The following is a 12,456-nucleotide window of genomic DNA, read 5'->3' as shown; positions in this document are numbered from 1 at the left end:
AAACAAAATAACATTTTAGAAAACAAATTTACATTTTGGAAAACAAAATAACATTTTCGAAAACAAATTTACATTTTAGAAAACAAATTTACATTTTGGAAAACAAAATAACATTTTAGAAAACAAATTTACATTTTAGAAAACAAATTTACATTTTGGAAAACAAAATAACATTTTAGAAAACAAATTTACATTTTCGAAAACAAATTTACATTTTAGAAAACAAATTAACAAGATGCAAAACACTTTTACCAGTCCCGAAACAAATTTACAAATGACAGATTCTTCACGGAAAGGGAATGTACCACATACCGGAAGTGATGAGGTGTTGTATACATGTCGCCTTGACTACGGCAGTTATGGATCGAATGCGTCAATAGAGCCGCCATCTTGGAACAGGGGAGGCACTCCCTTATATACTGTCTATGGGCCGTCCTTAATGCATCAGCGTCAATGTAGGCAAAGGTCTAACGGAAATAAAATCACTATAAATCGTCAAAATCTCATGCGATGTTCTAGTTTTTTTAAACAAAAAGACAAAGAGACTAATTAATGTGTTAATACAAAGAATATTTATTATAATCAGTTCACAGATGAGTACAAACGGAAAACTTACCCCTTCTGAACTAAGAGGTTCTGCTTCAAAGTGAAGTTTAAACACTAATGATTCATTTATTTCTGCATGTATTTATTTATTTAACGAGACTTTAAGTCGTTGTTTCGTCCGTCCACAGTCCGAGTCCCGCCAGACTCCCTTTAGGAAACCTGTGATTTAAACTTCAGCAGGCTGTGACAGTCCGGCCTCCGTTCAGTCCTGGATCTGATTCTCCCGGGCTTCCTTCCTTCGCTTTCTCTCCCCACGCTGCCCGCGTGGTGGCGTGGGTTTTGGCTCCCAGGAATGGGCAGTGAGCTCCAGGTCCTGCAGCTGCACGCGGACTCAGCTGCCCCCTGCTGTAGCCCGATCCGGCCGCGGCTGTCGATACGTTCCCCTGTTTTTCCAATGTTTCCGTCAGGTTCGCGTCATATAAAACTCCAAACACCGACCACACGTAAAGTCACCATAAACTTCATTCACGCCATATACTCACTCACAACAACAAAAATTGACTGCGCTCACCAACATCACCTCATCACTTCCGGTATGTGGTACATTCCTTTCCGTGAAGAATCTGTCATTTGTAAATTTGTTTCGGGACTGGTAAAAGTGTTTTGCATCTTGTTAATTTGTTTTCTAAAATGTAAATTTGTTTTCGAAAATGTTATTTTGTTTTCCAAAATGTAAATTTGTTTTCTAAAATGTTATTTTTTTTTCCAAAATGTAAATTTGTTTTCTAAAATGTTATTTTGTTTTCCAAAATGTAAATTTGTTTTCCAAAATGTAAATTTGTTTTCCAAAATGTAAATTTTTTTCTAAAATGTTATTTTGTTTTCCAAAATGTAAATTTGTTTTCCAAAATGTAAATTTGTTTTCCAAAATGTAAATTTGTTTTCCAAAATGTAAATTTGTCTCGAGCTTTGTAAAAGTGTTTCATTCTTTGTAATGTTGCATTGCACTTCCCGGCCACCGTAGACCTGAGATCAGGTAGTCTTCTGAATCTAGGTCACGCAGATCTCTACTATTCCATTACAAAATTGTAAAATGTAAAAAATGTAAAGCTCAAATATGGCTCGCTTTACGAAAATGGATGGCTAATTGAAAATTTTGTCCAACTGTGTGTCGGAGTTCAGCGCCGGTGCTGCCTGGGTTGTTGCCTCAGGGCCTGCAACTCCCCTCTTCCTGCTAGCTAAATGCCCAGTGTATGTGAGTGAGAGTGCGGTCAGCAAGCTTGTTACACCAGCAATCTCTTACCACAGGTTCCAGTTACTCTTTTAATGTGTGTAATTATGTGTTATAGTTATTTAAACAAACGATTGGGGAAATGAACGCCGCTTTTCCGCGAGTCTCATTGATAGAGCCTGCGGCTGGATTTAGCTCTATCAATGAGAGCTAGCTAGCCTCCTCTTAGAATTCCTCTGAAATTCACAAATATTCATTAACTTGAAAACAAAACATTTAGGTGTTGTATAAGTGGCGTGATGAAATTCAAACTGTAAATATACTCAAATTACGTCGAAAATGAAGCTAACTATCCGTGATTTGTAGCTACATATAGCTAGAATTGAAGGGGCAGTCGCAGCTAACGAAACACCTAGTCTTCACAAATATTCATTAACTTGAAATCGGACACTGTTGTTAGCTTTATAAGACCCTTAGGTAGATGTTGTACATGTGGCGTGACAAAATTCAAACTGTAAATATACTTGAATTACGCCGAAAATGAAGCTAACTATCCGTGATTTGTAGCTACATATAGCTAGAATTGAAGGGACAGCCGCAGCTAACGAAACACCCAGCTAGTCTTCACAAATATTCATTAACTTGAAATCGGACACCGTTGTTTGCTTTATAAAACCCATAGGTAGATGTTGTATACGTGGCGTGACAAAATTCAAACTTTAAATATACTCGAATTACGCCGAAAATAAAGCTAACTATCCGTGATTTGTAGCTAGTTACACATAGCTAGCTAGGATTGAAGGGACAGCCGCAGCTAACGAAACACCTAGTCTTCACAAATATTCATTAATTTGAAATCGGACACCGTTGTTAGCTTTATAAGACATTTAGGAAGATGTTGTATAAGTGGCGTGACATGTGTGTAACATGTGGTAAGAGATTGCTGGTGTAAAGAGCTCACTGACCGTGCTCTCACACACGGGCCATTTAGCTAACATATGACATATAACACATACACTTTATGGAGTGCTGTGGGCTGCCAGTCGTGACGGCGCTCCAAGTACCTCATAGCAGGCCGGGGTCTGTGAAGGAAGGCAGGCCGGACGGCGAGGCAGCAACACAGGCAGCACCGGCGCTGAAATCCGACACACAGTCTTACCAAATTTGCAATTGGCCATCAATTTTCCTAAAACGGCCCATATTTGAGCTTTATATAGTTGATTTCTTGCTTAAAAAAGTCTCAGAAGTGAATTTAATAACGAAATAGCCCGACAAACAATGTATAACTTTGCAGTGTCTGAAATATGAGACCTGCTGTCGAGTGTCCCATGTGTTTCTATGTAGTTTGCTCAAACCAATCAGCGTGTAGCTCATTCTGAATATTCATGAGCATACCATATTTGGAAGAAAAGCTCTTGTTCCAAATAGAGCCATATTCACACGGTAGTTAAGGGCCTAATAAAATAGCATTCGGGCAATTTTCAGCCCAACCAATGTTACATACCCCACTAGGAGACCTTAAGGAACAGTGTAAAATACCCTATAAAATCATTCTATCACCCCTTTAAGCATATCATCAGTGGGGATTTATATTTGCTTATAATATGTTAGATTCAAGACTCTTTTTTTTTATTAAGACTAATTTGGAGGCCCTGAGACTCTGAGGACCCCCTAGTGGTGCCGGACCCCCTTATGAAGATCACTGCTCTATGATAAAGAACCTGCTGAGAGACTGTCATTCCAACATTTCACCACAAGATGGAAACAAAAGATCAGACAAAAATGCCACACAAGTTAAATGATCCTCTGCTTTGTCATGAGGAACCTAACATTATTATAATTGTATTACCAATATTAGTGGTAGAAGTATCAGTTCATACTAATTATGTGTACTCTTGGTTGGGTTAATGTGTGTGTTTTCCAGTACATTTCAACGCTTGTTGCTTTTGCTGTTTCTGTAGAAATTGCATAAATTAGAAATAACAAAATACTTGATGTTTTATCCTTTTGTAAATTGTATTATTCCACTGTTTTTTGTGGTCTTTTTGTTCCATTTATTTGGGGTTTTCTTTTTATTTGGTTTGGTTTGGGTCAGCTAACATAACTGTAAGAACATTTACACATTACCTGTAAGCACTTTTTCATAATCAAAGCGTTGCCATTAAATCGCTCACATTCCCAGAGGAGTTTGCAGTGTTACTTTTTTAATATTTGTGTGTGTGTGTGTGTGTGTGTGTGTGTGAGGTCTGCCGGTAGAATCTGGCTTAGTAAACATTTGGCCAGAGCCTTGTGTACCATGTTCTAATTGAAGTGGACTACTTCCTGCCAATTAGCGAAACACTCCTTGAGCTTAAAACCCAAAGGGTACAGTGTCTAGAGGCCTCTTTGAAATATGCACTGGAAAAAATTAATAACTTGGCTATCCAACATCAAGCAAGGAAATAATTAGTTTTTTTTTCGTCCTGGTTTTGAACCCACACTACGTATAGTTTTATCAGGTCAAGGTAACAGGATTATGATGATGAGCAGTGGGGGGAAACCTTTAACTGTTGGACAGCAGAGGGCATCATGGTGGTGAGGAAGACATCACTTTCAATATGGCATTTACAGCCTCTGGTAAAACACCCTTAAAACAGCTTATAACTTTCTTTCTGCAGTAAAAACATTTAGTCTTATTTAGCAAGTTTATATGAAAATATACACAAATTGAGACCACTGTAGCTTGCATGTTAAATAAACCAGCATTTTGTATGATTGATGACTTGTTGTCTTACTTTCCAATTTTACCCCTTGTTGTGACAAACAAATCCTTTGTCTTTGTTGTTTTTGAATCCTGTATTTTTCACTTTTGATCATATCTCACTGCAGACACACAGGCCTACAGTACCTCACCAAATACAAAGACTGCCGTTCTTCTCTCTTCAAAACTTGATACAGTGGCGTGCTTCACATTCCACACTGTTTCCTCCTAAAATGTATTCATACTTAATAACCACTCTATTCCATGTCTTGATTTAAAAACTTATTACCCAATTTCTTTGATTTTATTAAAGGTATTTAAATGTAATGTATTAAATGTCATTTTAATTCACTGTGAAGTTCTGTTTTTGGAGATATATTTATTGTCAAAACAGCCAGTGGATGGCACAATTGCTGACAAATACAAAAGTCATTCACACAATATATCGTGCAGTCTCTCGGGAGTTAAAAAGACAAAACATTTTAAGACAGTATTGGATGGCATTTACTGTAAATTCAATCATATATTTCAATATATATAAATACACAAAGTAAAATACAACAAACTATTCAGTGCACTTTATATTAATCTGTATTGCAAACAAACAGAAACTAAATAAATATCACTATGCTAATATTCCAGCATACAAGACAATACAGAACAGAACAAGGAACCATTAACATCTGTCATGTACAGCTTTATACTCATAAGTCAAAAATTACATATTGTTTTTTTTTCTATTTTTTTACACCAAATATATGAGGAGATTGAGATTTGTTACTGTTTATCTATATCAGATTGAAGTGTGCCATGAGTGAGTTCAATATCTATGAGAAAACTGCTAATACTGTAATGTAATAAGTATTATAATTCATGACATAGTGCTACAACAGGCTACTGCTTCTTTGAAACACTGGTATATAGTGAAATCTGGACCAAAAGCTGAATCACTGCTATACAGCTGAGAGACATAATCTCTACAACATGTAGAAGTCTTATTGCCCTCTGTCTTTGTAGCCCAATGCCCCTTGCTGCTGGGAGCATGACTCATCGTCACTGCCTCCTGGCTCATACCCAAACAGTCGTGGTGTTTTCTGGAGGTTTTTCCTACGGAAGACAACAGAAATTGCATTGTTTGTTTAGGACAAGCTACATAATTCGTAACCAAAGTGTTTTTATATTTGTGAAAATTTAAACTTTCTAGCTTACCTTCTGCTGTTGAATATACATCACTGCATCATGAACAGTGACAAAAATATGTTGAGGGTTCATGTAGGTCATTAGACCACTTGATGTTAGGATCTTCAATACGCTTTCTAGGGGGATAGAAATCATTGATCAGTATTCAATGTATGCAAGTGAATAAACTAGTATAAACCCAGAATACCATAGGGGAAACCATAAAAAAGGCAAGAATTCAAACACATAGGCCTTACCATTGCAGTTTGCCAAATATACATAAACTCCAACTTTCTGGCATTCAGTACACATCTGCAAAAAGCCAATAGCGATCAATTATGGACACAATGCACAAAGAAATGGAGTGAAGTTTGAAGCATAATCTCTTGCTTTAGACTAACCTGTGTAAAGAGTCTTGCTCCAGCAACATCAACAAAAGTCACACTGCTGCAATCGATTAACACTGCCTGAACATCACTCTCAGATGTTTCTACAGAAAAGAAAAAAGGAAAGGAAAGAAAAGCTTTGAAAGCTTAATATTATATGTCTACAAAAAATGTAAATGCAACTGTCATTCGTAAAGGCCTATATAAATAACTATTGTAGCTTTTACTTTTTGGAACTATGTAAATGTATTATCACCCATACAGAAACACCACAATGTTTTGTTCTTACCAGATTTAAAGAACTCATTTTCTGAAGAAAATGATGTGTTTGCAATGGCTCTTTCCTAAACAACAATACAGAGAGAAACAACAATAAGATACTGAAATTAAACTTTACAGTGTGAATTTTAAAAATGTTTTTTAACTCCGCTCATTCAGTGATTGCAGTAGCCGTACCACAGTGCTGACTATGGCCTCTCTCTCCCTTTTCTCCAGGGCTTTCCTAGCTTTCTCTCGGCTGCGGATTCTCTCTGGCGTCAGGCCCAGCAGCCTGCTCATCTCCTCCCTGAAGAAGCTACGGTTTCCGTAGTAAATAGGCCCGTTGTAAGTCAGGATCTTCACCCCAGGTACCTCATAGCACTGAAAGGAAAACAGTAGCATCCTAACTTCATTCTAGGATAGTCTGCATCGTCTCTGAGATTATGATTATCACTTGTTGGAATAAGAAATTAAGATTCTATTTAGTTTAATAAAAGATCTTGCGCTCATGTTAATCAAAATAAATACAAGTATTAAGCAGTAAGAGCATCCTCTCACCTTGCTGTGGTTCTCCAGAGGTCTGTAAATTTCTGTGTTGCTGGCCCGACCAAGCACTGAACAACCAGCCCTGTTGAACCATGAATCATCAACTTTAATTAACACATTATAACATATGATCTACATAGCTTGACAGGTATGAAGTGATTCTCTATTTCTCTGTGATGAATTTTAGTTCAGAGCTCCAAATACAGGACCCTCAATGCCCCTTTCAATTATAATTTGGTTGTTTCTGGAGCTTATAAGACCTACTTTTACATAATTCTTGCTGCAGATTATTGATCATCTCAGTTCATGTTTAACCCTTTCAGATGAACATGGTATTTCTTACAAGAAAGTAATCGGCAAGAGCACTCGCTGAATTGCACCATAGTATTTGTGCATGCGACTGGAAAATGTACCTTTGTGTGCGGCAGATGACAGTCATCATAGAGAAAACCACTCCGATAGCCAGGCCAAGATCCACGTTGAGTACCACTACAGAGAGCCAGGTTACCACCCAAACCATCTGCACCAGCCAGAACAATGTATTGTCATGTCAGAATATAACAAGGAACATCAATGATGGTTAATTCCAGCAAAGCAATCAGTGTGTGCAACCTGTGCTCTACTAGCTCATGAGCCCATGGCCTGATTTATATCTGATTCTCTTTGGCTGGAAGAGTGTTTATTTCAAATACCTTGCAACAGTTATTGTTTCAAAATGCATGCATCATCAATTTGCAGGCAGCTGTCAGACTGTATAACACATATTTTAATCCAGATGGGGTGAATTAAGCATAGTTTTGAACGTTTTGTAAATAACCTCAGCCTGAGCAAGATATGAGCCAATATGTTAATATACTGAAAACCCCAATTAGCTGTGCTCTATTGGTCAGTTGTTGACCTAGTGGTAACTAGGGAGCTAATTCACCATCTTCCTTTCATTCTCTTGTGTTTTATTCATGTGCATTGGGACCATATTGCACAATACAGTTGTATGTCTTATATTGCTGTACTAATCTATTGCCTTACAAAGTCAATCCTGCTGATTCTCCACAGTTCAGGTAACTCCTGGAACTGCAGGAACATCTGCCTGAGGCTGGTGACGTTGATGCATGCCAGGACTGCCTGGGGAGATAGATAAAGGGGGAGATGAGTGAAATTTCTTTGTTTCTCTCATTCTTGTACAGATACAGACATACAAACACACCTTTGGTAGGAAGTAGAACAGCGGTCCAATCAGCAGCAGGACAACCAGAACAACCAGACTTGTGAACAAGCCAGAGAGCTGCAGGAACACACACACAATTATATTTTGTATGTTGAGTATGTATTTCTCTGTTGATCATAATATTGGCTTTTTTTCCTGATGTCTTTAAAGCATCAGTAAACATATTAACTTAAATTTACTTGCTAGTGTTTGTCTTTATATTAAAGGCCCTTTCAATCAATTTGAGAGTGATAACAGAGTTTTCTTTTTTTCTTTGTGTGACCCTCCTGTTTACATTTGAATTGCAGATTGGGCCTTTAAGACAAAGAGCCTACCAGTGGCTTGTGAGTGTGACACACAGAAGTTACTGTATATCAAGTACACTACCTGTGTGTATCCTCCAGCACTCTCGAGTATATTAGTGGTAGCAAGAGTGGCTGAGCTGGGAAAGCAGGTGAAAAAAGAAGACACTGTGTTGGAGATACCGTGAGCCAGGAGCTCCTGAAATCAAGCACAGGTTCAAAACAAAAAGTTAACAGATTGGTGAGAATCTAACATGTCAACAAGCAGCTGTGACATTATCACACTTTACCTGGTTGGGATGTATGGAATATCCATGTTTATCGGCATAGATCATTGCCAGTGAAACCGACACAGCATAGCCAACAAATGTTATGGCTACTGTATCTCCAGCAATGTCAGGGAAAGTGTGCAAGGCAGGCATCCGTGGCCCCGGGAATCTGAGAAGGAGAATAGGAAAATTCAAAGTCAGTGGAAGCTACTAAACTCATCACTGTTTTGTGGTCTGTTTTTTTTCTAATCTAAAAGATTACCCAGCTGGGATGTGGCCAACTATCTCAATGTTGTAAGTAGAGTCCAGCGAGGAGGCATAGGCCACACCTGTAGCAATAATCACCTGAAGAAGCAAACATAAAAACATGACTTATAACCTGTTGATCATATTGTAAATATGTACCCTAAACATTCATAAATCCAGTTGACTAACCGTGAGGATCTCCACGGGGATAGGTGTACGCAGGCGCTGCCGGTAACGCATGTTGATCTCCTTAACTGGCACCAGAACAGCCAAACACACCAAGGAGATCAGCAGCTCAGCCATGTTAGTGTGAGGCAGGTTCTCCATCACAGACGCTAAAGTCTGAACACACGAGTCAGTGAGCTGTGAGCAAACAGCACTAAATGCCCAAATAATAACATCCATCGTGAATCACTGCTTACCTTAAAGAGGGAAAAGGACCCAGTGTGGCGAGGGAGCCGCAGCCCCAGCATGCTTTGCAACTGCGAGATGGTAACATGAAAGGCAGCAGCACTGGTGAAAGCCTTAACAATTGGCTCTGACAGATAGGTGGAGAGGAAGCCCAGCTGAAGACCAAACATACAGAGCTGGGGCACAAGAGATAATAATAAAAACAGAATTATGAGCTGTGTTGGCCGAAGCAAGTCTGCTAGTCTTTACAAAAAGACAGATCTCAGTTGCATTATTATTTTCATTTTGTGACTTTGTGTTTAATCCATAGGTTTTCTTACCATAATAATACCTGAGAGGAGTGCTACAGCTGAAGCAACTCCAATCCTCTGGGCTTCAAAGTCGGCCGCTTCAGACGAACTGGAGTTCATTTCCAGAGGAGTGGGAACCAGCTGCTCCACAACAGAACCAGTCATCAGACTCACCACAGCAAAGGTACCTGAGAATGAGCCCATCTCAGTAACAGTAGAACACATTATAACTGACACATTGAGTTCAGGATGCATGTGTGTGATAATGTAAATAATGTATTTATTTTGATTAATGATGTTTGCTATGCTTTTCTAGAATATACAATAGATGTTATATGGACGCAAGTCTTACCTGTGGACACGTGGCGACCTGTGCCAAAAAACATGTAGAGGACCACAGGGAAGAAGGAGGTGTAAAGGCCAAATATTGGTGCCACAGACGTGAGTAACGCGAAGGCCATGCCTGTTTAGGGAAGGACATTCAAAAAGACAGTTCATCAGCAAACACATTTTTTTCTAATTTATGTTCAGAATGTAAAATCTGTACTTATGGATGCTTATATGGCTGAAGCATGCAAAGTACAAAAATAATAAATATTAATAAATAATAATACTGACTGAGTTTTTATTTAGTATCTCCACTGTGATAATGCAGAGATTTTGACAGTTTAGCCTTAATTTCTATAAATATAAACACTATTCTAACCTTGCAATACTTGCTCAAATTTTTTGGCATAGTTATTAATATTAATTATTACAATCATATTAATAAAAACTGTGTATTGTTAGGGTTTCATTTATAAAAATAATAATAATAATGTTAATATTATTATTGTTAATATTGTTGTTGTTATTATTATTATCACCATTGTGGTATTGTTGGCTCAATTGATTCTAAAATGAAATAATTTAATACTCATACTATTAATGTAATACTTAACATATTCAAATAATGTAATAGAAAACAAACTCTCTTTTCCCTTTTTGATGACGTATTTGTAAACTCACCTTGCGGAATGTGAAGAATACCAACTGTCAGTCCCCCAATAGTATCTCCTAAAATCCATTTCTTCAGTCTGTATCTTGGCAGCCAGTTGAAAATGGGCACTCTCTCCCTCAACAGGTGAAGGCAGGTTTGCCTTGAACACCTGCACCTCCCGGCAAGCTTGTCCCGGAGCCGCAAACTTCCACTTGTGCTATCATCGGAGCCGTAGGCCTGTTTGAAGCGGTCCTCTGTGTAAATATTCCTGTACACAGCCACAGAAGCGCTCATATTGTCCCTGTAGAGATGAGAGATGATAGCTCACCATGCAAGCGCTGTAGTAGAGTCAGTAAAGGTGTTAGACGGGTGCAATACATTTATAGCAGGGTCTGCCCTGACCTCAAAAGCCATTGCATTTTCCTGTCAGACTCTTCTTAGCCAATGACATGGCTCAAAGCTCAACCTATTTTGTTACAGTGTTGAACAACTTTTTTCACATCTTTGTCCTGCCTCAGACAACATAAAGGTGTGCTGGTCCAATTTTATCCCCCTACAAAAATCCTCTGGGTCCTACTGCTCGAAGGATTTTTTCTTAACACAAAGTAGAAAGTCAGGCATACAATCTGCCTTTCCTTCACTCACAACCCCTCCCTCCCTCCAAACACACACAGAAACACACACACACACCATCCTTTGCACTACACAGTATATCCTCCTTTATGTCCTTCAGAGAGCTACAAGGGAGGTACAAGCTCAGAGGAGGCACAATTAAGTCATACAATGTATACCACTGTGAAACGCCTAAAGAGATCAAAGTCGTATTGTTGGTGGAGCTGAGGTGTAACCTCAAACCATGTCTGTTAGCGAGGAGTTCATTTCCGAGAAGGATGGATGTCTGTAATGGGTGGGTGTTTAAACTGTGTAGCCACAAGGAAAAGGGCTCTGCTACCCATGAGACCTCTGTGAAACTCAATCACACATGGCAGCCTGGTTCATGGATCAAACCACACCTTGACTCTGATCAGAGATTGTGTTTAATGAGTGAGATGTTGTTCTTTGTCAGATGGGAGTGTACAAGTTTTTTTTAATAAATACAAGATAAAACATGATGTGTATGTCTACTGGCCATAAAATATTGTTTGCAAAATTTAGCTTGGAAAACATCTTTATGAGAAAAATAGAACTTGATGTCTTCAACGTTTGTGAGCGTATGAGGCAAACAGAAATCACAATCTCAAGAGAGGTTCAGACTGACTGGTGGATACAAAAACAAGGGAAATGTATCTCTGGTGTAAACCCAGTATTGGGTGCTGTGAATGGGTTAGGGTTTAACCTCTCCCATCTCGAAGGCTACGTGAGGAAGTGCAGGCAATGCCATCGTTTTCTATTGTTGCACAGGACAACACCCAAGGATTTTGGCTTGAATAGGCCAAGACCTCGGATAGAAGGGCGGAAAGTTTAAAACCCCTTCAAAATGTATCATACCACACGTTCAAATCTACAGCAAAGATGACACAGCATCTAGCATTGCAATGTGATTTGCTGTTTTTACCTTATTGCTATATCAGGGGGGAAATGTTATCGATCATCCAGCATGGTAACTTGAACTCAAGCATACAGCGTATTTTATAGTGTCAACTTGACAGGTGCTACCTAACAAATATGGCCAGTGTTTTCCAAACTTAGAGTATGGTGTTCACCATACTGATGAATACAATTAGAATATATTGAAAACTTTATACTAAAAGCTGGGTTTCTTTAACCTTTACGTTAAAGCTGTAAATCCATTGTAATGTTTTCAATTCAATTTCAATTTTATTTGTAAGGGACAGTGTGCAATTTAAACATAAATGTAATCATTTAATG

General features: G+C 38.5%; 1 protein-coding gene across 1 annotated transcript; it reads right to left on the bottom strand.

Moving 5' to 3' along the window:
• Positions 1–4,876: 4,876 nt before the first annotated feature.
• slc26a10 (solute carrier family 26 member 10) lies at positions 4,877–11,091 on the bottom strand. The gene is made up of 18 exons (XM_039801608.1): positions 10,617–11,091; positions 9,961–10,071; positions 9,639–9,796; positions 9,330–9,494; positions 9,097–9,249; positions 8,924–9,006; positions 8,683–8,830; positions 8,478–8,591; positions 8,091–8,168; positions 7,913–8,008; positions 7,300–7,406; positions 6,899–6,968; positions 6,539–6,721; positions 6,372–6,426; positions 6,098–6,186; positions 5,954–6,008; positions 5,727–5,833; positions 4,877–5,624 (listed from the first exon to the last, which is right to left on the bottom strand). Exons 1-18 carry the CDS (start codon positions 10,879–10,881, stop codon positions 5,586–5,588), a joined length of 2,076 nt encoding a protein of 691 aa, XP_039657542.1. The 5' UTR covers positions 10,882–11,091; the 3' UTR covers positions 4,877–5,585.
• Between the last annotated feature and the right edge of the window lie 1,365 nt (positions 11,092–12,456).

The sequence above is a fragment of the Perca fluviatilis genome, chromosome 5 (genome assembly GCF_010015445.1).
Source record: "Perca fluviatilis chromosome 5, GENO_Pfluv_1.0, whole genome shotgun sequence".
Taxonomy (NCBI): Eukaryota; Metazoa; Chordata; class Actinopteri; order Perciformes; family Percidae; genus Perca; species Perca fluviatilis.
The sequence above is the reverse complement of the archived record's forward strand: the minus strand, read 5'-3'. Positions and strand labels throughout refer to the sequence as shown.